The sequence below is a fragment of the Gopherus evgoodei genome, chromosome 2, assembly GCF_007399415.2.
Source record: "Gopherus evgoodei ecotype Sinaloan lineage chromosome 2, rGopEvg1_v1.p, whole genome shotgun sequence".
NCBI classification, from domain to species: domain Eukaryota; kingdom Metazoa; phylum Chordata; order Testudines; family Testudinidae; genus Gopherus; species Gopherus evgoodei.
The window spans coordinates 20,958,767-20,984,433 of record NC_044323.1 but is presented as its reverse complement, the minus strand read 5'-3'; the positions used below and the strand labels follow the sequence as shown (position 1 = coordinate 20,984,433).

The 25,667-nt window shown below is 41.6% G+C and overlaps 1 protein-coding gene across 4 annotated transcripts in view; it reads left to right on the top strand.

Annotated features, from left to right (window-relative positions):
• Positions 1 to 25,667, top strand: part of ESYT2 (extended synaptotagmin 2) — a 148,853-nt gene that overhangs the window by 29,539 nt on the left and 93,647 nt on the right. For all 4 annotated transcript variants that reach the window (XM_030550110.1, XM_030550112.1, XM_030550111.1 and 1 more), the window contains exons 2-3: positions 22,190 to 22,231; positions 22,984 to 23,118. In XM_030550110.1, coding sequence (XP_030405970.1) covers positions 22,190 to 22,231; positions 22,984 to 23,118 — 177 coding nt within the window. The remainder of the gene's footprint in view (positions 1 to 22,189; positions 22,232 to 22,983; positions 23,119 to 25,667) is intronic.

Genomic DNA, 25,667 nt, shown 5'->3' with positions numbered 1-25,667 from the left:
ATTAAAAGCTACATTAAACCAGAATTAAAGGTTGAGTACACATCTGTAACTTACAGATAAAACATTATAAGCATGTTGCAGTTATCTCAAAACCAAACATTACAAATGCAGGTAACTCAGAGTTAAGGTAAATCTCAAGGAAATCCAAATATATTAAGGTGTGGTGTGGACTCACCCCCGCAGCACCTCCTGCTGGTGACTTCAGGGATTTAGCTCGATCTCAGCCCGGAGCGCTCTCTGCAGGCTGGTGATCCACGTGTCCGCTGCTGGCCCCTGTGTCCCTCCCTGGACCCCAGTGCCGCTTTAACTGGGTCTCCCCCCTCCCAGGGGAACCCTCACCCCACTATCCCCTCTTTGCCTCAGTCGTGGCTACTGCCAGTCTCTGTTTAGCCCCCATGCCCTGGGGCAGACTGCAGTGTATCAGCCGATCATCACAGGCAACAAGGGGTTTGGACTGGCTGCCTTAACCCACCCTCCGGCTGCCCCTCAGCAAGCCCACTACCTAGGAGGCCTAGAACCAGCTCTGCAGCCTGGGGAGTTGCTGGCCTAGGGCTTCCCAGCTCCTAAGGTCTTTCCCCCAGGTGAGCTCCCAAGCAGCCAGGCCTGTCTCCCTCTCCAGTCAGAGAGAGACTGACTGCTCTTGGCTTCCCTGGCCTTCTTATTAGGCCCCGTGGCTCAGTTTGGGGCATGGCCCCAGCTGCAGCCACTTCCCCAATCAGCCCAGCCTAAAGACTGCTTTCTCCAGCCCCAGTCTCTTCCCAGGGCTGTTTTTAACCCCTTCAGGGCAGAAGCAGAGGTCCACCCTGCTACATGTGGAAATGGAAGGAACCCAAACTCTGCTCTGTGCAGTAACAATATAATTATGATTAATCTAGCTGTTTGTAATTAGATTAGATTAAATTGATTTTCAAAGATACATTAGACTTTTTCATATTTTTTCCCCCTAAGTGTGCCACTATAGGGTAGAGTTCGGGTACTTAAGTGTATGTCCATATATTAATACTTTTTATACTTTGAGGATAATCAGTACTATACCAGGGAATGAACATAGGAAGCTGTTTAAAGAGCTGTTAACGGAACATGAACTCAGTATATAAGGCCCAATGGGTACCAGGTATTTGTATTATAAATCCAAGGGCCAAATAAACAATTCTGTCAAAAATAGCATTCATGTATATAGAGGTTTGCCTCCTTCCACTTGCAGTGGCAAAATACAGAGAAGACTTTGGGAGGCACGGTTGAGCTCATGCTGGTTAGCACTAAATGAATCACTTCAGATCTCAAAGAGATCTGTTTGGTAACTAACACCATTTTCATTCTCTACAAATCACATATGTTTTCTTTATTTGTGTGTGTGTGTGTACACATTTCTACAAATTTGACTCGATTTTCTTTGCCCTGAATTGGTTATCTCTTTGCTCCAGCCCTCTTCCCCTTCCTTCTCCCTCCATCTTTTTCCACACCTTCCCCTCTTACCTTCTTATTCCTTGCTCTGTTCCCATACCTCTCTTCCCTTCTAAGTTCCCTCTGCCATTCAAAAACAGACAAACAAACAAAACCCTAATGTGATGTTTGCTGCCATCACCTTCACTCTACTTGTGCATTATACCCTTTCCCCACTCTGTGTCTGTCTTGTCTATTTAGACGGTAAGCTCTTTGGTGCAGGATTGGTCTGCTATTTTGTATTTGTACAGTGCCTGGCATAATGGAGCCCTGTTCTTCATTGGTCTTTAGCCACTACTATAATAAAATGCTTGATTAATAATAACTGCCTGTTATTAAGTTTGCCTGACACGTCCCATCCTGAGACCTTGTTTTCAGTTTGCTTATATTTTACTACTTTTTTTGGAAAATTTCAGCCAAAATTGTTCAGTCATTTCTTAGAATGAATCTAGGGAAAACCATATTGTTTTGTTCATGTTTTTTTAAAAAGTTTTATTTGGAAAGTTTTAGGGCTTTAGAGCAGGGACTTGAGATTTGGAAGGTCGGGGGTGGCCTGTGTGTCCCTGTAAAAATCTGCCCAAATTTGGCCTGTTATAAGCCTTTGAAAAAACATAATTCACACATTCTCAGTAGAGATGTAGATTTGAGCAGATAAATTCCCTGAAGATTCCATTTGCACTGGGCATGCTGAAGCCCAGAGTTGAGCAGGACTTCCCCTGGGCTGCTGAGGTCTGTGCTGTACAGTATCTGGGCACCTGAACCAAGAGCAAGGAGTCTCTCTTCTATCTGTCAATATGCCCTTGCTGGGTCCCAAGTTTGAGAGAGAGGAATTTGCTTGATTCAGGTATAGAGGGGAGAAGAGCTGGACCTACAGTGGTAGAAGCAGATTGAGAGGAGGGTACCATAACTCGTTCCCCTTGTGCATATGCATTATTATAGTCTTTCATTACATGATCACATACTCCCCCCAGCCCACACAGGAATTGCTAGTTCATTCAGTGCACAGGATGGGCTCTGGAGTGAATCAGGACTGTGTAGTGAAGGAGGTTGTTGCTTCACCTTCAAACTTCTGCAACAAATGTATAGCGAATGAGTCTGGGAATTGCAGAAACTGTGAGGAGGATCTCATGGCTAAGCCTACTGAATGATGCCTTGGATAATTGGATTCTATCTCTGCCTGTGCCACATAGTTCCTCTGTGATGGTGGACAAGTCACTTAAACCAAATTTTTCATAGGTGATCACTAATTGTGTGTTCCTTATTTTCTGGGTGCCTGACTTAAGACCTTGAAGTCTGATTTGTAGAAGTACTAAGCCTTCACAATTGCAGCTGAAGTCAATGGCAGCTAATGCTTTGATCTAATAAAGTGCTTAGTGCTCTGAAAAATCTAGTCCTAGGAGTCTCAAACTGGGCACATAAAATTAGTGGATACTGTTGACTTTAATCTCTCTGTGCCTCAGTTTCTCAACCTTAAAATGGGGATACTAATAGTTCCTTATCCTACAGGGGTGTTATGAGATTAATGTTTGTGAAGTACTCAGATGCAACAGTGATAAGCACCACAGAAAAGCCCATAAGAAAATAATAATTCTGTCTTCAGAGCAGGATTTGAATAATGTGCTGTAAATAAGGCCACACACTGAACAATGAGGAGAAAACAAAATATTGAATAGCTGATCTTGAAGTGAGCACTGTCCATACTGTGTACTGAATGAAGTATAGTACGAGATTAAAGACTATCATAATGTATATGGAAAAGGGGGCTGAATTAAGGTTGCACAGAAAATCTTAATTGTGGAATTTACTAACTTTTGAGTGGTTGACTTGGGAACCTTAATGTTCTTTTAACATGGTGTATATGTTTATGGGAGTGTGTACAAAGTGGTATACTATTAAAATATTATCAAAGACTTAAGTTCTAGGCTACTCCACAGAAATGTTGGCATGCTGTGAAGTGGGGGAAGGAGGGGAAATAACTTCATCCTCTCATTTCCTCTGTATAATAGACTGAACAGGAAATTGCTGTTACTGTTTCCTGAGTTAACATTGTCTGAGTAACATCAGTCTATGGAAGGAATCTGATAAAGTTTGAAATAAGTGCTATTTCTGTTCATAAGATCTCTGGAAGCTGAGTCATATAGCCTAATCAAATTCTTCATTAAGCAGAAAAAAATTGCTCTAGATTGTACCATTTTGCAGTGAGGAACCGTCTTGTTTGGTTTGATCTGGAAATATTGTAAGTACTCTACTTTTACAAATAGACTATTATTACCTTCTTGGCCAAGGATGCAATAAATTGATAGAAATAATTCCAACCTTTCTGAGTAACTAGACTCTATCTCCACAAAAGAGATGAAGTGGGTTAGTGGCAGTAGTAGCGTCCTCAACTTCCCGAAGCAATGTTCCTCAGCCTTGCTGTTTAGTGATCTACCATTAAATGAGAAGATAATTCATTCCCCATGTTCATTCAATCTTTAGCGTCTCCTGAGACTGCCAAAGCAAGCAAATTTTAGTTGACTTTTAATGATGCTGATTATAGATGCATATATTTCTGGGCTGACAAGTGAACATAGGAGAAGCAGAAACAGAATTGCACACATTACCTACTGCCTGAGTTTAACCAGTTTTTCAGACTGATTGGTAGGGAACGCAGGGTCAACCCAGGCAGCAAGGAAAGATGGGAGAGTATGCAGCCTGAGACCAGCACCTGTGTAGCTGGCAGTGTGCATGCCTTCTCTCCACTGTTTGGATTTGGCTACTAGTAACCAGTGTGGCTTAGAGCTAGTTGCTGTAAACAACAAGATCTTTACTTCAAAACCATTTTTTAAGGAGATGTCTGAATTTAATAAATGTGCAGCACTTTTTATAGATTTATGTTAGGCCTTGCATTGAGTAAGTTTGTGGGATCTGATGAAGTGACTCAGTGTCCCTGGGATGATAGTGTCATCCATAGAAGAGCTCTATGATGGAATAGAAAACTATTTGAGTTAATGATAAATACATGCCAAATTCCCATGGAAATAGGAAACCATGCCAAGAGTGCATCCCGTCACCATTGTTGTGCAATGTCGGTATGGACTGGTGGATGGATAAGCTTGAAGAGGCAGCTGTTAGAGATTTTGCTTCGAGATCTCAAGTACAGCAAAGGTACTGTCTTGCTAGCTCAGTTTGGTGAGTCACTGAAGAGATAGCTGATATAGTTGGGCAAGAAGCAGAGTGCATTAGTCAGTTTGTTAATCCAGATGAAACTAAGTCCCTGGCCCTTGCCATTAAGTAGCCTCCAACTTCACATTACAAACAGCTCAGTATCAACCTATCCAGATGCAATATAGAGCAGATGGCAGCTGTCAAATGCGTGGGAAGCTTCTTAGTGCTGGAGGATGCTTGAGAGATGTGTACATCCATATTATAGCAGCAACTGTTGCCATGTCCCAGGCCCTTCAGCAGGTGGAGACATTGTGACATCAAGCTTACCATGGAGCTGTGGGTCTGTAGTACCTCAATTATACCAACTCTGTTGTATAGTAGTGAAACATGGATGCTGAGGAAGCCTGAAAAGCAGTAGATTGACTTTTTGATTCTCATGGTTGTTGTCAGCTGCATCATAGTGAGTGGCAAGACAAGATCAGCAATGACTGTATTCAAAGCTGAACCCAGCTACTGTCTGTATCAGCACTGGTATGGTTTTGTTGGCCTTCTTAGTATGGGCATATTGTTATTAGGCTGGAAGACCAATGAATTAGGAAGTTACCAAGGAATGCTGCTACACAGTTGGTGATCAGATGGCTGCCAAATTCTTTGGTGGCACTATAAGATCACCAATGGAACATTCAGGCAGACTGTCTTAATGACCTACCTAGAGATTGATTGCATTGGTACTTGATTTGCAAGGGGGCTTTGACCTTTTGGGTCTTGATGATTATAAGCTAGTGCAGGGGAAGAGAATGTAAGATAGCATATGGGTGAGGTAGGACATAGGCCTGTCTACATTATAGAGTTTTGTTAACAAAAGTTATGCTGACCTAAAGCCACGGCTTTAATTAAACTGCTGTTTCATGCACACACTGTACTTCTTTTATTGGCAGAGCGCATCCACACTAGCAGCTCTTGAATCAACACAGAGAGCAGTGCATTGTGGGTAGCAATTCCACTGTGCAACTGGCCACAGGGTGCTTTGGGAAGGGTTTGCAAAGCCTTATGGGACATCAAATCATGCAGCTTTCTCAATCCCATCATTTCATGGGCATCCTACTAGATTACCAGCTGCTTTTCAACTGAAGTGTGGGGACGGGGGGAGAGTGTGTGATAGGGAGTGAGTGTGGGGTGGGGAGAGACAGAGACAGACTGTGTTGGGGAGTGTGTGAGAGAGTATGTGGGAGCGAGTGTGTATGTGAGAGAGACAGAGTGTTGTTTGGGGGAGAATGAGTGTGTTGGACTATTGTCTCTTTAAATTCAGACAGCAGCCGGAAGTAACCGGTCCTGAGGCAGGGGACACTCCCTGACGTCAGCCCCGCCTTCCTCCCCAGCTCTGCACAGCACACCAGTCTCGCACTCATGCACACATCCTAGGTGGTTTTATTTTGTTGGTAAACAGAATTTTGCTGCCAAAAGTAGCCTTGTCGTGTGTACCTCTCCACTGTACACTGTGTAGTGTAGACAAGGCCATAGTCTTGAAGTACTTCTTAAATGTATGCTTGTGATACACTTTAGATGTGTGTGAACATAGAATAATTTAAAATTAGACTGGACAAAGCACTGGACTAGAAGGGACACTGTTATTCACTGGTTGAATGACTTATGCTGGTTGGTCTCATCTCTAATTTCGGATTTGGGCTTGAAAAAAACAATTTGAAGCATGCTAATATTGCACTGCCTAATAAAACTAGAAGTTTATACTAATAGGGCTTATAGCTGATCAGAGAGTCACAACTATTGATCAGCTTTTCAGTGCTTTCATTTGGAAACAAGACCAGATATTCTTCTCACCTTTCAGATTTTGGGTTTTTAAGATGCCGTATCATTAGCAGCAATAACATTCTATGCAATAGAGTTGTAAATGGGCAAAATAAAACCAGCTTTAGACATATTTTAAATGGCTTAAGTTTTGAAAGTACTGCGTTTTGGATTAACATGCCAAGTGTAGTTAAACTCTCTGTATTATGCTTATTGCTATGACTTATTGTATGAATTCTTCTACCAAATACTTTCTGAAATAGATAAATTCTCTTGGACTGTAGCCTCATATGAGGCTGTTTCAGATAGGAGACTACTTTTTGTGACTTGGAAAGCAGTAATCTGAATTGCTTGAATTGGATACCAGTCTTATATAGACAACCTCTAAGTCATTTTACTTTTATTTATTTTCAATCTTACTATTTTCCAGGGCAATTCTATTTTCTTTCTTACCTGATAATGTTTTTGTGTAGACTCTTCATAAAAAGCAGAGCTGATGGAAATCTGATGGAATGTTTTTACATCGGAAAATGCTGGTTTGTTGAAAAATAAACATTTTATGGAAATGGGTTTTTGATTAAATTTCATTTTAAAAAAGGAGTATTTCAACCTTTGATTTTCCATTTTGAAATAACTTTTTGTTTCAATTTTATGTGATACAACATAATACAGAAAAGTTGAAATCAGGACATAACATTTTGATAATCCCCAAACTAAGTTTTTCTGGAATTCTGTTTTGCTGGAAATTTCAGTATTTTTTGTTTTGGTTCCTTTTTTTCAAGTGGGGAAAAAAAAATTAAATTGCAGGTTCTGATTTCCACCCAGCTCTAATAATAACCTTGTGTACAGTTTTATTTAATGTCTCTAATGCTTCATGAGAAAAATTCTATTTAGGCATAATTATTCTATATCATGTGTCTTCTGTTTCTAATTATTAAGGACGATTGGGTAACAGTTCATTGTATGCCCCTTCGTTGTTCTGTGGTGTTTCTCATTATGTGGTCCACTACCAGTAAAAAGATAATGGTAGACATAACACATCTGATCTGAGGCCAGTATTAACTTTAAATGGCTTAGTCAATTCACTGTTATATGTTCCTTAGCATTTCACATTTTTTATTGAAGCTCAGAATGATCACAAATTTCTGAGCGATTCTATAGTGGCATAGCAACTTCAATAAAACTGTTCTATCTGTTGTATCAAAGGCTTTCATACAAGGGTCATGCAGTGGACTTTCATATAGAAGTTTGAAGATGACCTCAACTTGGTATGACATACCCATAGAGACATGCAAGCCAAAACAAATGATCTCCAGGCCTGTGCACAGTTATTAGGGTTGAAAATCAACACAAGCAAAACTAAAACCGTGATAATCAATGCAAAACAAGAAACCCCAATAACACTTTCTGGGCCTGACATAGAAGAGGTTCAATAATTCACATATCTTGGCAATATTATAAGTACAACACATAGAACAGATGAAGACATTAAAGCCAAAATAATGAAAACCAGACATGCTTTCATAAGTGTGGTGCCATTCTGAAGAAACAGAAATCATTCCCTCCAAACTAAACTTAAGACTTTACAATGATGTTAAATATTTGGTCTTACTACATGGTGCTGAAACTTGGAGACTTAAGGCCTTACTATCTCATCTCCAAGTTTTCATAAACAGCTGCCTTAAACAAATCCTGAATATTATGAGATGGCCAGAAAACTCTGGAAGAGAACAAAACAGAAACTGATAGGACAGGAAAGTATTGAACGAAAATGGAGATGGCTAGGAAATATGTAAGGAAAGATCTAAATAACATAATAAAACAAGTGTTGAATTGGAACCTGAAGAGCCAGAGGTGACTAGATAAACTAAGGATAGTGTGGAAATGCATAATGGAAACAGAATTGAAATCTATCAAAATAACATGGGAAGAAGCTAAGACTGCAGCAAGAGACCATCAAAGATGAAAGCTCTGTTCCACATAGAATAAAGAGGCATATGTCTAGTCATTGGATAACAATAATCTTTTTCCTTCGAAGTTCATGTTCTCTTGTTTATTTCTTATCCAAGCATTGTGACATATGCTGTCACAGTGATTTGACATCATCTAAATACCTAGCTAGATCCTCTGTGATGTAACATAGTTGCTGTTAAGACAATTATGTCAGAGCATTCTGAACTCTTAAGGAACACACAGGAACACATCTGGTTTTTTTGGAAACAAAGGAATAGAATATAAGAACGTTGTACTAAAGCACTTTCTCCTCTCCAGTTGAATATGTTTATGAAGTGTCAGAGTCTCTTTAAATTTAATACTTATAGAGGTGTTCTTTGAACTTTCTTGCATGTTATGGACTGGATTTGTTCACATTTATGATGTTGGTGTGCACACAATACACTTGATTGTTTTCAAGAGCCATATGTGACTATGTAAGCTGCTCAAAAATGTGGCCAGAAAAGTCTCTTCCCTTGCATCAAAGGTCTGTTTATGCACAGTATCAAAATTCTGAAAAGGGCTTTAGTTTTTTGGTTTCATTATGTGCTGCTACTTGAGGTTGACCCACTCTGCCCCTTTTGACAGTTATAGTTCCAAGTGTAAACCTCATCTCATTTTTAATTGGAACAGAAATCCTGAACTGTGTTCCTGAGTTCTCACTACCTATATGTAATTGATAAGCTAGGGGTAACTTATACTCAAATACTATCCCAGCATTCACTATATGCTTTAATTATGGAATAAATGAAATGCTGCTTCTTGACTATTGTTCATGAAATACATCTTTTTTTCCAAATTCTTCTAATTTCCATGTATAAATCTTGCATTTCTGACTTATTTTTTTTGCTGTGAACACAAGACAGGGAGCTCAGCTTATTATGGTAAATGTGTTTTTAAAAATCTTTTGTCTTCTCATACTGAACTTCAGGCTTGTACTCAGAATGTATAGATGTTCATTTATTGTGGGAAAACCAAAAGAAGTAGTTTATGAAGTGGGGCCTGTTGTTGAGAGCGCAGTGGTTAATTCCCTGGATAGTGTCTGAAAGGTGCTTTTGATGTGACTAAAGGCTGCAAACTTTTAAAAATGGGACATCATTTGTTGATACCTTGGTACTATTCCAGAGGCCACGGAAAACATGGGTTGCTTAGTAGAGTGGCTTCTATGCTGAAGGAATAACAATGGACTAGTTCCTTTTGTGAGCAATTTACATTGCTTCCATTTTCCAGTATCTTAACTCTATTGTTGTATTATTCTAAACTGTATTGGACTTAAATTTGATTTTGGGGCTGCTAAAGTCAATGTAAGTGGCCAGTACTGGGTTTCTTTAATGCCTTTGATGAATGCCAGGACAAGACAATTATGGTTGCACCCAGTAAAGCTATCTCAAGGGTTCTTAGCTAGTCTATTTCCCTTCCTGACAACACACACAGGGTTTTATACTCAGTATGGATATGACTGTGCAGAGGCTAACAACATGACATGTTTAAGACTACTGTGCAGACAATTCCATGCACAAGAAAAGAGGCTAGACAGAAGCAGAGTGAGATTAACCAAGTGGTAATGGAAAAATTAGTTGATTGTTAACTTTACCAGCAGGTGCCAGTATGGATAATTTTCCTTGTAGTAGAGACCTCTGCGACATCGCGGTCGTCACGCACGCCTTCTGCTTCCTGACGTGCCCGGACGCCATGGTAAAGAACGTGGCAATGACCACCCTTCGCGCCGCCACCGCGAAGCAAATAGGCAGAGCTCCTTCCGACCAAGATGTAGCCACCTTCCTGAGCGGCTCCCTGGACGGCGAATTCGCCTGGGACAGGGGCGACATGGCCTCGCTGTGGACCCGCGCCCGCAACGCCACGTGCCGACTGGGAAAGCGACTGGGCTGCTGCTGGGTGTGGAGCGAGGAACGGCAGGAGCTGGGAGTCCTGGTACCGCGGATCGAGACAGAGGGCAACACCATCGTCAGCCCCAGAGCTAGAGGCTTGCTGGAGAAGTCCCTGAAGGCTGCCGTCCACGCGCTCTATGTGGACACCCTGAAGAAAAAACCAGACCAGGGCAAGGCCTTCGAGGTCACCAGCAAGTGGGACTCCAGCAACCACTTCCTCCCTGTGGGCAGCTTCACCCGATTCGCCGACTGGCGCTTCATACACCGCGCCCGACTGAACTGCGTCCCGCTCAATGGAGCCATCCGCAATGGGAACCCGGACAAGCGCTTCAGGAAGTGTGGGTACGCCATGGAGACCCTGCCCCACGTCCTGTGCAGCTGCAGGCCACATGCCAGAGCCTGGCAGCTGCGCCACAACGCCGTCCAGGACCGCCTAGTGAAGGCCATCGCCTCGCACCTGGGAGAGATCGCTGTCAACCGCACCATCCCCGACACCAACAGCCCACTGTGCCCGGACATCGTCATCACGGACAAGGACCGGAAAAAGATCATCCTCGTCGATGTGACGATCCCGTTCGAGAACAGGACCTCGGCTTTCCGTGAAGCCCGAGCCCGCAAACTTGAGAAATACGCTCCCTTGGCGGACGCCCTGCGGACAAAAGGCTACGAGGTCTACACTGACGCTCTGATCGTTGAAGCCCTGGGTGCCTGGGACCCCTGTAATGAACGTGTACTTCGCACCTGTGGGGTGGGCCGTCGCTACGCGCGGCTCATGAGACGCCTAATGGTCTCAGACACTATTCGATGGTCTAGAGACATTTACACAGAGCACATCACCGGCCACTGCCAATTCCGAGTGTGAGCCGGTGTGACTCTGTGAACCCACGAGGGGGAGGAAACTTGTGGACCTCCCCTGCTGGACTTTATCCCCTGAGCCCTGAACCCACCGAACCGAACTCCACCATGTGAAGGTCATCCTATCCCCATTACCCAGCCCGCTTATCTTTACCCATGACTGTCTGTAACCTGTATGTATGAGCGATGTATCCCCACTGCTTCCTGACTGTATCTTGATCTCACCCACCGTACACCCCGCATTGGGAACATGGCAGACTGTATATGCTATGTGCCGTTCAATACCAAACTACTAGCATCCCACTATACTCTGCATGCTACCCCTGATGATCAATAACTGACTTTTCAAACTCTCTGTATCGTTTATTTTTAAACATTTTCTAATAAACTTTTTTTGAGCCCTAATTATTATATAAAAGTATTTCACCCTGTCACTCTAGTATACTGTTTTAGTATTGGCAACAGGCGGGGTGAAAGTAAAATTGAACTCTTACTGGTACAGGTGCCGGCTCTGACCCCCTGATCCCCTCCAGAAGGGGCGGAGCCTCGGGAAGAAGGGGTGGTGCTGGGGGGGGTCAGCATCCCCCCAGCTAGCCAATCCGCACTGCCTGGCCCGCACTGTCTGGGGCTCCGGCTGCTGCTGCAGAAGGGGCAGCCGCTTCGGAGCCCCAGGCCCTTCTAAATTGCTGGTCCTGGGGCATCTGCTCCTTTTGTCGCCTCCTGGGAGGGAGGGGGGGGAAGGGGCAATGACATTAAAGTGCTGCCATGGCAGCGCTTTATAGTCAGCTGGGTACCAGTGGCCACTATGCTGGCCCATACCACCTTACTTTCACCTTTGGCAACAATAAATCTCATGTGAATTTTCGCTTGTAATCCAAAGCGTTCCTTCTCGCTTTGGCTAGCTCTACAGTAACTAGTTGGTACATTGGTATTTAAACTCCACTTACTGTGATTCCAGCTCTGTATTCATACTAGGATTATTTTCCTTTCAATTTCCCCTAATTAGTTTACAATGAAAGCTGCCTGGGCTAAAGCAAACTGTAACAAATTAGCCTGGCAGTAATAGTTTAAAGGAACACTTAGTTTCATCTCAAAATGTAGGTTTTTCAGACAAAGCAGGATGGGTTAGGATGGAAGATATGCAAAATCTAATACGAAGGGAATGACTTTTGTGAACTGAACTGAAAATCTGTTTAAGAACGGTTCCTTGCAGTGTTGTGATTCTAAATTCAATTGTATTTTGTTGGTGGATGAGAACCAAAAGAGGAAATGTATCCATCTAGTTTCATTTCTTTTCTTTCATTTTGAGCATACAGTAAATGAACTGCATAAATGGAAGAAACTAACTTCAATTTTTGCATTTTCGCAATAGGAGTTTTAACACAATTCAGCATCAGTGCATATTGATTTTGTTCACTAATTCCTGAAGAAATCTATACTAACCTTTCAAGTTTTGGTCCACTTAGAAAATATTTATCGTCATTAGTAGGCAGATCTCATCGTCACATGAGATCAGCTAACAACTAGTTTTACTTAGCTGTGAGTACCCTGTGTAGAAAACAGTTTCTTGCTTTTCTAGAGAGAGAAGTGTTTTCAGATTCTGCTGGTGTACCAGTCCAGCCTTTAACGACATTAATTGATAGACTAGTTTCTCAAATCTTTCAAGTTCTAGAAGAGAATATGCTTCATAATTGTAACCCTTTATTATCCTGATTTTAAAGAAGTCCTTCGATTAACTGTAGTAATATTGTTAAATGGTACCATGATGTTAGTAGCCTTTTTGTAATGCATTCATTACTTTGATGTGATAAGCAACAATGTTATGTAGATCACTGAAAAATATTTGGCTTACAGTAGTTTCGATTTTACGGAATAGATCTGGTAGCTGAGAACCATACTTGTGTCTGCACTACTTGGAAAATATAATTGGGTTTTCCAAAGTAGGAGAATTATGTAATGTTACATGTTTTGGCTAATACACAGCTTTAAATAAGGCTGATGACAAAGGTAGAAAGATAAGGCGCCAGGTGTTTTTTATGACATAGAGCATCAGCAGACAACCAGTCACCGCATTGCAGCTCATGTTTTAAATCAAGCAGTTTATCTGAGATGTCTCCCTTGGTCTGAGTTACGCAGAACTGTTTCCAGGGGAATGCTACACCTCACTGCTTGCAAAGCTTCTTTGCCTTGTGCTTTCTTTTAGTGACACGTGTACAGATTTGTGAAACCTCCATTGTTAAAGGAGAGGAGATATGTTCCTCTCTCTGATGTACTACCTTTTTGACATACCATTATTCTTAGTTGTTTGCCACCCCCAGTAGCCACATGCTGGTGGTTACTAATTGTGGGTGATAGTGAAGTGAGCTTTGACATGCTAACAGCGAATATGCGGCAGGGAGTTGCATTCCTTTTTCTGGGGCTTGAAGTTTTTAATTGGTCATGGCAGAAAAAATAGTTCATCCTAAATTCAGGACTTGGCAGGAACTGGCAGCTTAGGGTGCAGAGCACATTGAAAATGAAAAATACAGTCAACAGTTATTCAGGGATAAGCACAAGTATCTGTATGATAATGTGGACTTGTGTATATTTTAAAAAGTGCAGAACTGTGTAACTCCAAGCATTTTGAAAAGAAACATCTTAACATGAATAAAACATTCTTGAAACTATTAACATTGAATTTGATTTAGTGTTCAACACTGTTTTTAGGGTGCTGGTAATATTTGCCACAGTATTTTTACATGGATTATTCTTTGTTGTCTTTTTAATAATTAAAAACATCTCCAAGTGGCAAATGTGACTGTACTTATCAAACTTGCATGAAAAGTTCAATTAAAAAAAATGGTATTGTGAAAAACATTTCCTGTTTCTGTATTTAAAAGTCCCTAATATCCCCTTTCTCCATCCACAAAGCCTGACTAGGCAGGCTTTGAATAGGAGTTAACTGCAGGCCTCCAATACCGGCTGCCCTCTCTCTCAGCACAGAACATCAGTGGAATTGCTTTGTGGATGCTGTGTTGTCAAAGCTGCCAGACCCAGAATCTAGGTCCAAGAAGCTGGTGTCAGTGCAGAAAGGAAGTCTTAGTCTTAAGTTGAGCTATTGTGTATTGTAAAGATACAGGCTGTGGAATGGAACAGGGAATTCTGTATAGCCAATATAAGGGTCACTGTGTGAAAATAATCACTGAAAATAGGTAAGCCGCCTTACTGGTCACAGCACTGCTTTATCAAGTTAAAATTACCTCTGCCCACCTGATTCATGTTTAAAGGGCCTCAAGCAAAAAAAGGCTTTATTTACCAGTTTATGAACAATGGTGCTTCAGGGCCATTTAGCCCCAAAGTAACTAAAAATAAAAGCCAGGGCTATACTACAAAGTTAGGTCACAGTAAGTTGCCTTGAGTTGACCTAGCTGTGCATGTATCTACACTCTTTTAAGGCCTCCCTCGGCTGCATAGCTCCACATGGAGCTCTTCTAATAGCCCTTGTGTCTGGTTGTTGGAAGTTAGCCAACAGCCACTCCGCATTTACACTTGAGGCAACTTTTCCTCAAAAGTATTGTGCAAGATTAAACAGGCAGCTGTAACTATTGAGATCTTTTTCTCACTGAGATCCAATCTTGTGAGTAAACCACACCAGCGCTGCTTCAGTCTACCAAAAGCATATTCAACTGTCTTTCCACAGCTGCTGAATCAGGGCTTGGCTGCACTCGAAACTTCAAAGCGCAGCTGCAGGAGTGCTTTGAAGTGTGAGTGTGGTCGCAGCACCAGCGCTGGGAGAGAGCTCTCCCAGCGCTGCACGTACTCCACCTCCTCATGGGGATTAGCTTACAGCACTGGGAGCCGTGCTCCCACCGCTGTGGCACTGTTTACACTGGCGCTTTACAGCGCTGTATCTTGCAGCGCTCAGGGGGGTGTTTTTTTCACACCCCTGAGCAAGAAAGTTGCAGCGCTGTAAAGCGCAAGTGTAGCCAAGGCCTCAGTAGTTGAATCTTTCCTTGGTGCTGTTGAGGTGCCTAGTGTATGGCTTCATGAGCAAGGGATAGGCGTGGCTCCACAGGATTACTATTGGCATTTCAACATCACCACTGGTAATCCACTGGTTGGGAAAGAATGTCTCTGCTTGCAGCTTTCTGAACGGTCCCGTACTCTTAGATGTGAGCGTCATGCACCTTCCCTGACCAGCTGTCATTGATCCACCAAAGCGTGCATAACCGTAAAAAAGTAGTTTTTCTATTGATGTACTCTGTGATAGGGTGGGCTGGTGTCAAACCAGGAACATGTGTGCCATCTGTTACCCCACTGCTTTTTGGAAACCCCATAGCTGCAAATCCATCCATTGTGTCCTGCACATTACCAATGGTCACAGTCCTGTGTAGTAGAAGACAATTAATGGCCCCGCACAGCTGCAAAACAACAGCCTGCACTGTGGAGTTTCCAATTCCAGAATGATTTCCCATTGACAGTAGTAATCCAGCGCTACATACTCCCACTGTGCAATCGTCAGTCATTTCTCAGCAGTTAGTGCAGATCTCATTCTGAAGTCTCTGTGCTGGAGGGTTGTGGTGAGGTTAGCACACAGATCCAGGAATGTGGGCTTTTGCATCTGAAAGTTCTGCAGCCACTGCTTGTCATCCCAAACTTGCAATTTACAATGCAATCCTAATCAGTTAGTTAGTGCAGAGGTGGGCAAACTTTTTGGCCCGAGGGCAACTGCATGGAGGACCAGGTAGGGAAGGCTGTGCCTCCCCAAAGAAGCCTGGTCCTGCCCCCTCCCACTTCCTGTCCCCTGACTGCCCCCCTCAGAACTCCCAACCATCCAACCCCCCTGCACTTGTCCCCTGACCGCCCTCTCCTGGGACCCCCGCCCCCTATCCAACCCCCCTTCTCCCTGTCCCCTGACTGCTCTCCAGATCCCTATCCACATCCTCGCCCCCTGACAGGCCCCCAGGACTCTCACTCCCAACCCTCCCTGTTCCCCATGCCCTGACCGCCCTCCCCAGAACCTCCGCCCCATCCAACCACCCTCTCCTCCTTGACTGTTCCCTAGAACCCCCAACTCCCTCACCCAATCTCCCCGCCCCCTTACCAGCAATAGGCGCTTGCAGCCACAACATGCGGCCGGAGCCAGCTGCACTCCCAACACTGCCCAGTGGGAGTGGCAGGCCAATGCATGGCCCAAGCGGCGGCGTGGCTGCGGGGAGGGGGGGATAGCAAGGGAGGGGCTGGGGACTAGGCTCCCCAGCTGGGAGCTCAGGGGCTGGGCAGGACAGTCCTGCAGGCCAGATGTGGCCCGCAGGCCGTAGTTTGTCCATGTCTCAATTACTGTTTGTTTTTCAGGCCCAGAAATGGCACTGCGTCATCTGCAGATGCTCCATAAGTGCTATCAATAACCTTTAACTGGTTTTTGCTGCGTCCCACAGCAGTCTGTCCTCCATGAAATTGTCATGTACCTTGCTGCTGTGGTTCTTCCTACGGCTCTGCAAATAATGCTGTGTTTGCAATGCTCATGAAAATAGTGTAGAGCAATGCAGGCTCCATGCTTCTGTCAGAGATGGCAGACAGCAGGAAGTGCTGTGTGGTTTTGTGGGATTTTTTCAAATGGTGCAAAAATTATGGGACATATGTGGTATTATGGGATGGGGAAAGTTGCATGGTGCTCCAAGTCTCCCTTGCATATTCATTTTGCCCCACCATGCTTTGCTAAAATTTCCCCAAATACAGTGTTCCAGATGATGGCGAGTTGCACACTGGGTTATGTATCCATGGTGCATTGCACTGTGCATCAGCATAAGCACTCCTGATGAGTACTTACAATGCTAATGCAAGGAGCCAAGTATGCACCTGCACAAGTGATATAGGCACCATTGACCAAAGTTTGTAGGGTAAACATGGTCAAAGTGTGATGTAGAAGTGTAGACCTTCCAAAACAGAGTTGTAGAGCATCTAAAATGCAACTGTAGCTTCAACTCTTGCCCAGCTTGGGCTGGGACCCCTCCAGAGTTAATAGCCTTCATACTCTGGGGATAGGGGAAAATGAAAAAAATGTTGATTCAGAAGAGGTGCCATATGTATGCCATATGTTGCTCTGCTTGACCCAAAGTGTATTCTTTATGTTTTGAGGACTTAAGGGTAGAATAATAAAGATAGATCAGGAACTTGAAGGGTGCAGGTATGGAATTAAATTACATACTTCTTTATGCTTAACTTTTAGTTCTTGTTATGATTAGTAAAGAGACATCTAAAGGATTATATAGCTCCATACATTATATACGATTAGTACAAGTATTAAAAACGAGACCCTTTTTTGTAAGGCATATACAAAGGTGTATGTCATGTGAATATAAGGCAAGTAAGTATTAACCTGAGCCAGAACACACAACTGTACCCTGTTAAGCAAGGCTTAATAGACACATTTTAGTTTAATTTGAGAGAATTTATAAACTACTTTAATCTTGTGCGTTTGGCTTTTTTTCGCTCCTATTTAACTGTACCACCTATCTAAAGCTATCCAGAAGACACGTGCGCAGGAGGAAAGTGGGTGTGGGAGAGGCATGCAAAGAGAGACTGGAAAGAATAGGAGATGGAAATGCTACATGCAATATCAAGTTCAAATTTAATTGAATGTCAGCTGTGTGCTTAGCATTGTTCAAAACACAGAAGTGGCATGGTCCATGCATTAAGGAGCTTATGCTCCAAATTCTGGATGTCAGACATATATGTGGAGCAGGCAAATTCCATTTTGGATTATGGTTTGTGGACAAGATATATATTTAGGATTACATACACCTTTCAATCCATAATGGATGTCAATTGGATGCTTCCATAAAGATCAAGGGTGGAATATGAAATGTATGTAATGTCAAGACTAGCCTATTTATTTGGTTAGTGCCTTACCATTAGATCAAGCATTACTCACTGGGAAAATTAGGTTCACCTTTAGGAACACTTTTGTTTGCCAATTGTTCCTCTTGCTTCCCTATCTATCTTCTTTCTACTTTTAGTTTTCTACCTTCCACTCCCCGTTGACTTTGTTCTCCCTTACTTGGAGAAGACCCAAATCACCGTTCTATGAAAACCCTCATCCTTATTCCATCTGCTGAACTGACCAGCACTTAAGTAGCTAATTTTTCCATTTAAAATGTCAACATCCGATTTTAGAGGTAACACATCAGTGAAAATAATAGGGAATGGGAGAATTCTTGGAACCATTGTGTCAGTGGGTCTGCAGACTCGGTAAGATAGCATTGTATCAATTTGAAAGGTGAGGGCTGCAACCTTGAGATGTAGAAACTTTTAAAATTTTATATGTAGCTTAAATGCTACAGAATCTGAATAGGCAATGTGTGAGCCAGCAAAATACAGAATTTTGTCCAGTATATATTACACATCTTGTCTAAATGGACAAATTGTACGATTAACACAAAACACAGAAAACTGATTTGCCACATAATAGTGTGGTTATTCACGCACAGCTTGCCCCAATCCTAGACATTAAATAAAACAGTTGGTGTAGTGGTTTATTACTGATAGACATCAGAATAACTGTGTTTTGAGGAAACATTTGTAAAAGTATATTACATCAGCAGTACATAGTATCTCAGGCAAATAGAAGCATGAAGGAAGGAATCTGGGGTGCTGGAACAATTTTTATAGTGGGAGTGCTGTGAGCAATTGAACCAAACTGTAAACCCTGTATATGATGGAAACCGCTTCAAGCCAGAGGGTGCAGCAGCACCCACTGCACCCCTAGTTCCAGGTTCCAGCACTTATGGAAGGAATATGAGAGCAGATATGTAGAAAGGAGAATTGTTCAGCATTTTACAAACTTTAAAGTGGAATGGAATTTAGGATAAACAATAGCAACATGCATTATCTTATCCATCTACAGTAATCTGATATCTTTCATCAGCAGTGATCAGTAGCAGATGCTTTGAAGGAAGGCAAAAACAATTACTTAACCCCCGCTTCCTAAATCTTCCTCCCCCTTTTTTTTTCTTCTTCCTTTCTTATACATTTCAACCCTTCTGAAGGAGTATAGGTTTTGAGACAAATATTGAATGAAAGTTTTATGTTTAATTATAGGTTCTGATTCAATGTAAACATGAAACATACACATATGTACTATTTTGTTTTGTTGGAATATTCATTTTTGAATTTGCTACTAAATACTTTGTAGAGACAGTTAAGTTTTGATTTCCCAGCTGTCTGCTTCTAAGTTAGCCTAGATTGCCCATCTATTGAATTCTACATTAATAAAATATTATAGTCTAGTACAGAGGACACAAATATTCATTATTAATAATTTCCATGCACTTAAACTCTTTAAGTAGGAAATCTGTATTGAACACATAGCCTTTTAGTGAAAGCCTAGTGGAGTTCAGAGATTTACTTAAAGAACAAACATCTTTATACAAAAAGGCAGAAAAATCTACCTATGTTTGTAATTCCAGGGTACATATCTGCTAACTGTAATGATTATACTGGACAAATTTCAGTGATGCATTAAAAAAAAGATTTTTTTTTTTTCTGGAGAAAAGGGATTCCCAAAACTTTGATGTCAGGGTCAATATTTATAACTTTAAAAATGTCAGAGCTACATAATTTTTTGTATCAAAACCAAACATGTACATTCACATAACAATAGTTAAAAGAGAGGCAATCAGAGCAATCTCTTTTGCCACCACTTAATTGCAGCATGTGTGGTGTGTTTGGCATCCCCACTCACCATCATTTTGTTTCCTCATTCTTCTGGCTCCCAGTAGCTTCTTACAAACTTTTTAAAAACTCAGGACATGCTTTGAAAAACTTCCTAATGGAATTTGAACCCACAGTGCTGAACTTCACTTTATAGCAGAATAAATAGTATCTAATCCTACATTGCTACTGTCAAGGTATTATTCCCACTTTGAACTTTAGCGTCCAGAAAGTGGGGACCTGCATGTACCCTTCTAAGCTTAATTCCTAGCTTAGAGCTGATAACGCTGCCACCAACCAAAAATATAGTGTTTTGGTACACTTTCTGTCCCCCAAAAGCCTTCCCTGGGGAACCCAAGGCTCAAATCCCTTGGGTCTTAAAACAGAGAGAAATAAACCATTCCCCCTCCTTCCTCCTCCCAGACTTTCCCTGAGAGATACACTGATCCAAACTCCTTGGATCCTAAAACAGAGATGAATTAACCTTCCCCCCCTTCTTTCCCCCCTCCCAGACTTTCCCTGAGAGATACACTGATCCAAACTCCTTGGATCCTAAAACAGAGAGGAATTAACCTTTCCCCTCCTTTCTCTCCCCCCACCATTCCCTGGTGAGTTCAGACCCAATCCCCTTGAGTTTTACACAAGGAAAAAATCAATCAGGTTCTTAAAAAGAAAGCTTTTAATTAAAGGAAGAAAAAGTAAAAAACTCTCTCTGTAAAACCAAGATGGAAAATGTTTACAGGGTCTTCAGCTTATATAGACTAGAGGGAATCCTTCCCCCCTAGCCTAAGATACAAGTACAGCAAACAGAGGAAAAAATATCCTTCCAGCAAAATACACATTTGCACATAAAGAAAACAAACATAAAGACTAATCCGCTTTCTATCTAGTACTTACTATTTGGAACATGATAGACTGTTTCAGAAAGATTGGAGAAACCTGGTTGCATGTCTGGCCCCTCTTAACTCCAAGAGAGAACAAAGAACAACCCAAAAAGCACAAATAAAGACTTCCCTCCACCAAGATTTGAAAGTTATCTTGTCCCCCGATTGGTCCTTTGGTCAGGTGTCAGCCATATTCACTGAGCTTGTTAACCCTTTACAGGTATAAAAGACATTAACCCTAAACTATCTGTTTATAACAGCTACCTACCAAGACACCCTTCCATAGGACCTCATAAGGAGGGAGAACCAGTCAGAGTTCATGTCATTGCCACAAAGAGGGGAAAGCTTCAGGCCTAACTGTGCATAAGTGTCCCAACCTCTGGGCCACTGCGTCCCCATGTGCTCTGCTACACTTGCTGCCTCTGCTACACTTCTTGGGTGACTTCCAGTCAGTCCCCACTGGGGATTCTTACTGGTCACCCTAATGTTTGTGGGAATCTGGAAGTGGGGGAAGGGGAAAGGGTTTATAAATCCTCCCCTTTGGTGCATGGCAACTTTACCCTTCAAGCCAAACAATCAGTCATAGAACTCCTCCAGGTCACAAGTGGGCAGAGTGCCCATGAGGAGGTTGGTGGTGGGGCGTGTGTGTCAATCCTTAGAGGCTTTTCTTTCCCCTACTGGCTCAGAGAAAGCCTCTCTACCTCTGAGGCTTGGGGGGAGGAACAAGGAGTGGAGGCAATTTTAGACTGTAAAGTGAGAACAAGGTAAAGAACTAGCAACATATAAATAAAAATCTTATTTAAATGTCTTGAAATACCTGCAAAATCACTTAAATTAAAAAAAATCAGTCCATCTTTGTTTCATGGAAGCAGTGCAGAGCATGACTGGCATGTATTTAACATCCATAGTAGTTTAATTCTTTTTCAAAAGTAGAAATTGAGATTTGCGTATGATTGTTCTTGCTCCCTATGACATACCTCATTCTTTCTCACTTCAGTTTTTGAGGTCTTAATAACCACCAGACAAGTCATTTTTCAGAATCATCAGATAGTATTCTGGTGTTTCTCACAAAATACCCAAAAGAGAATTTACCCTTGTACTCTGTCCTTAAAACTGAGAGGTATGTTGTATTGACTAATCTCACTGTGGACTTGACTGTTGTATTTATTGGTCTCTCACTATCGTTTACACTGTGCTAAAACAATACTTCCTACACACCTGTACTGTGGAGTATACATAAGTGTGTATTTACCTGGTTTATAATTTTTAAATTGACATTTCCTTCAACTATTTAACCACATTTATACATTCTTATTATGATTCTTGGATCCTGGATAATTATTGGTTCTTTGTGCCAATTAAAGATATTAAATTTATTGATCCTTATAGTACCATATAAACTTTGTCATTTTTACATTGTATTTTCATTAATTAAGTGTGATTGTAGTAATTGCTTTTTTTTTTCTTTTCCTTTCTCCTTAGGTTCATTTTCCAGATACAGAAAGGGCAGAATGGCTAAATAAGGTAAGATGTTTTTACAGATAGCTGATGGACTTGAGAATTAAATATTTATTGTTCTTTTACATTTGATGTTTTGGCAGTTGATCAATGTACAGATCTGTACCCCACACACTAAATACAGTTTGTGTAAACCAAGGGCCAATCTTTCTTTAGTTGATAATTGTGATGCCATTGTAATAGTACTAAATCATGATCTGCCATTCTTGAACAGAGTGATCCATTTCAATCTGCATTAAAATAATTTAAATCAGGCTTATGGACAGTCAGCTGCAGATTCTAAGCATAAATTTACCTTTTGGCTTGGCTCCTGTCCTAATGTACCATATACAAATTAACCAATTTTGTATTTATTTTAAAAGTGAACAGAACTTTGAAGTTCCATGTGCATAAAATAAAACACAGAGCAATGCTCTTTCAGTTGGTGTAGGGTCTTTCATTCAAAGTGTATCCCAGAAGAAAATTTTAGTAATAGTAAATATTAGAATAGAGAAATTAATATATATAGTAGTGGGCAAAAAAGTTCTTAAACAAGATATGAAAATAGATGGAGAATTAAGATGCTGGTCCAAGAAGGCTTTTCCATGTGGTAGGAAATGCAGAAGCGAGGGCTCTCTTGGCAGATGGCAGAGAGAAGAGTTGTATTATATTTTTAAAATTTTTTTGCTTTGAAGACTTTCTCCGTTGACACGTGTTGAAACAATACAAATATGTATGTTTTTAACTATTCAATACAATCTTTATTTCTTTCTCCTCAGACTGTAAAACACTTGTGGCCTTTTATTTGCCAGTTTATTGAGAAACTTTTCAGAGAAACGATAGAACCAGCTGTGAGAGGAGCAAACAACCACCTTAGTACCTTCAGTTTCACAAAGATTGATATAGGTCACCAGGTCAGTTTTTTCTAACAGTTTTTAAATGTGCTCTTTCTTGCTTGCTTTTTAACATGATACATTAATTTACACAAAGAAGGCCTTCTGGTGACATTTGATTGTAAATTCTCAGGGGCAGAGAATGTCTTTGAATGTGTTTGTGCAGCACCCAGCACAATGAGGTCCTCTTAATGGCCTCTGGGTGCTATTATAATATAAATATTAAATAATAAAATACAAATGTATGTGATTTGGGAGGCAAATTTAATGCTGCCTTTTGATTTAGTGCAGGGGTAGGCAACCTATGGCATGCATGCCAAAGGCGGTACGCGAGCTGATTTTCAGTGGCACTCACACTGCCTGGGTCCTGGCCACCGGTCCGGGGGACTCTGCATTTTAATTTAATTTTAAATGAACTTCTTAAACATTTTAAAAACCTTATTTACTTTATATACAACAATAGTTTAGTTATATAATATAGATTTATAGAGAGATACCTTCTAAAAATGTTAAAATGTATTACTGGCACGCAAAACCTTAAATTAGAGTGAATAAATGAAGACTCGGCACACCACTTCTGAAAGGTTGCCAACCCCTGATCTAGGGTCACCGTTGTGGAAAGATTATCCCACTTGTGGGAGAATGGCAAAGAGTAATCCTTAATCTTAAAGGATTCTGATATTAACATAATTAAATGAAAGCCTCTCAGTAATACCTTTTAAAATTAACTCAGTAGGCTTAAATGATACTTTAGGTGGAGGAATCTTATTTGCTTTGTTAATTTAAAAAAAATTATCACTGCTGATCCCACTGGTAACAAATTTTGGGCAAAAAAGACTAGTGTAAGGCCTATGATTTCAATTGGGAGCACTAGTACTTTGGTTGAGTATGTATAATGCTACTGTTGTGCTAGAGTACTACATTATTGTGAGTTATGTTCTTGAAGAAGGCATTACCTTCACCCTTGTTTCCTTACACGGCAGAATCTTCATTCCAGCTTTGTGTGGTGTGGCTATTAATGTCTCTTTGTGGTTGGTTAGGTGGCTGATTGCTTGTATAATGTAGCTATAGTAAAGCAAAAACAACAAATAAAAAGATTGTAAAGCCTATATAAGAACTTGTGTAATAGGCTTTTTGAGCATTCAATAATTGATGCTTACAATTTTCTTCCCCCTTATCTTGAACAAATATTACCCTTCCCCTTTTCATGAGTCTGACAGTGTTTGAAAGTCAAGTTCATGCTTCGTGTTTCTCTATTGAGTTCAATGAGTTTAAATGAGTGAATGAATTTGGTCTCAGCCTCCAGTGTAAAGTCATAGGAAAAGCTCAGATATAGAGATAACAATGTAGAGAAAATATTTAACAGCATACTTTCAGTCTAATTTAGAGAGAATGAAGTCTTGCTTATATATTCATTGAACTTTAAGGATAGGATCCTGATTCATATTGCCACTTTAACTCATAAAGTTGCGGAACACATCAAAATTCCTCTGTCTGCTGGTCTGTCAGGAGCTTTTCGGAAGACTTCTGTTGCTTCTTTGATAGTTCTGGTTTGTTTGTATTTCCATTTCTTAGAACTTCAGTGCTGTGTGACAGACCCAAACCAGTGAGGTACAGGAGTCTGGTAGAGGGCAGACTCACTGGATGAGTAGTTTTCTGTGTTTGGAGGAGGCCATGGGGAAGTAGCCCAGGGAGTTGTAACTGTCATGCAGCTGTTACAGGAGGCTCTATAGACAGCTGCAATCCACAGGGCCCTGGGCTGAAACCTGGAGTAAAGGGCGGGCCTGGGTTCCCCCCAAACCTCCCAACTCCTGATCGGACACAGGAGGAGTTGACCCAGACTGTGCGGAAGATCACTGAGGTGAGCAAATCTGCCAATAAGTGCAGGACCCACCAGAGTAGAGGAGGAACTTTGTCACAGCTGATAATTAAAAGGATCAGATCCTGGGCACTGCTCTGGCCACTTTGCATAATGTCAATGACACAAATGGTCTGTACAGCTTCCTCAACGGTCAGCTGGGTATTTCCTCTGGCAAGGGTGAATCTCTGACTTGCAGAGAAGGCATGGCATGGCCAGAGCATGCTGCCTTCTAGCAGTCCCCAGCTGTGGAGCCCTTTGGGATTGTTCCACCCAAATGAAATTGAGCTGCTCTGAGACTCCTTTGAATTACAATAAAGGCTAGAATGACCTCCAGTAGCCTTTCAGGTTGGGGAAATACAAAAATGGGTTAGAGCAACCAATATGCTTATGCTCACCTGTGTCAAGCGGAGTTGTAGAGCAGCTGAGGATGTAGTATAACGGAGCACATCATGGGACACCGTCAGTACCAGGTTGAGTAATTGAGAACGCCGGTCAGGGGAATAACCCACTTCCTTCCTTCCCTGACGAACCAAGGGATGCACCCCCGCCCCCCCAGTATTTATTCACTACACCAATACTCTAAATACATTCTGTGGGTGGTGTACCCAAGATCACTTAGGCACTGATGTTTTAAAAACTCCTGCACCCCAATCTGGGTCTATGCTGGTTATGTACTATGTATATATCTTATGAACCTTGTAACTGACAC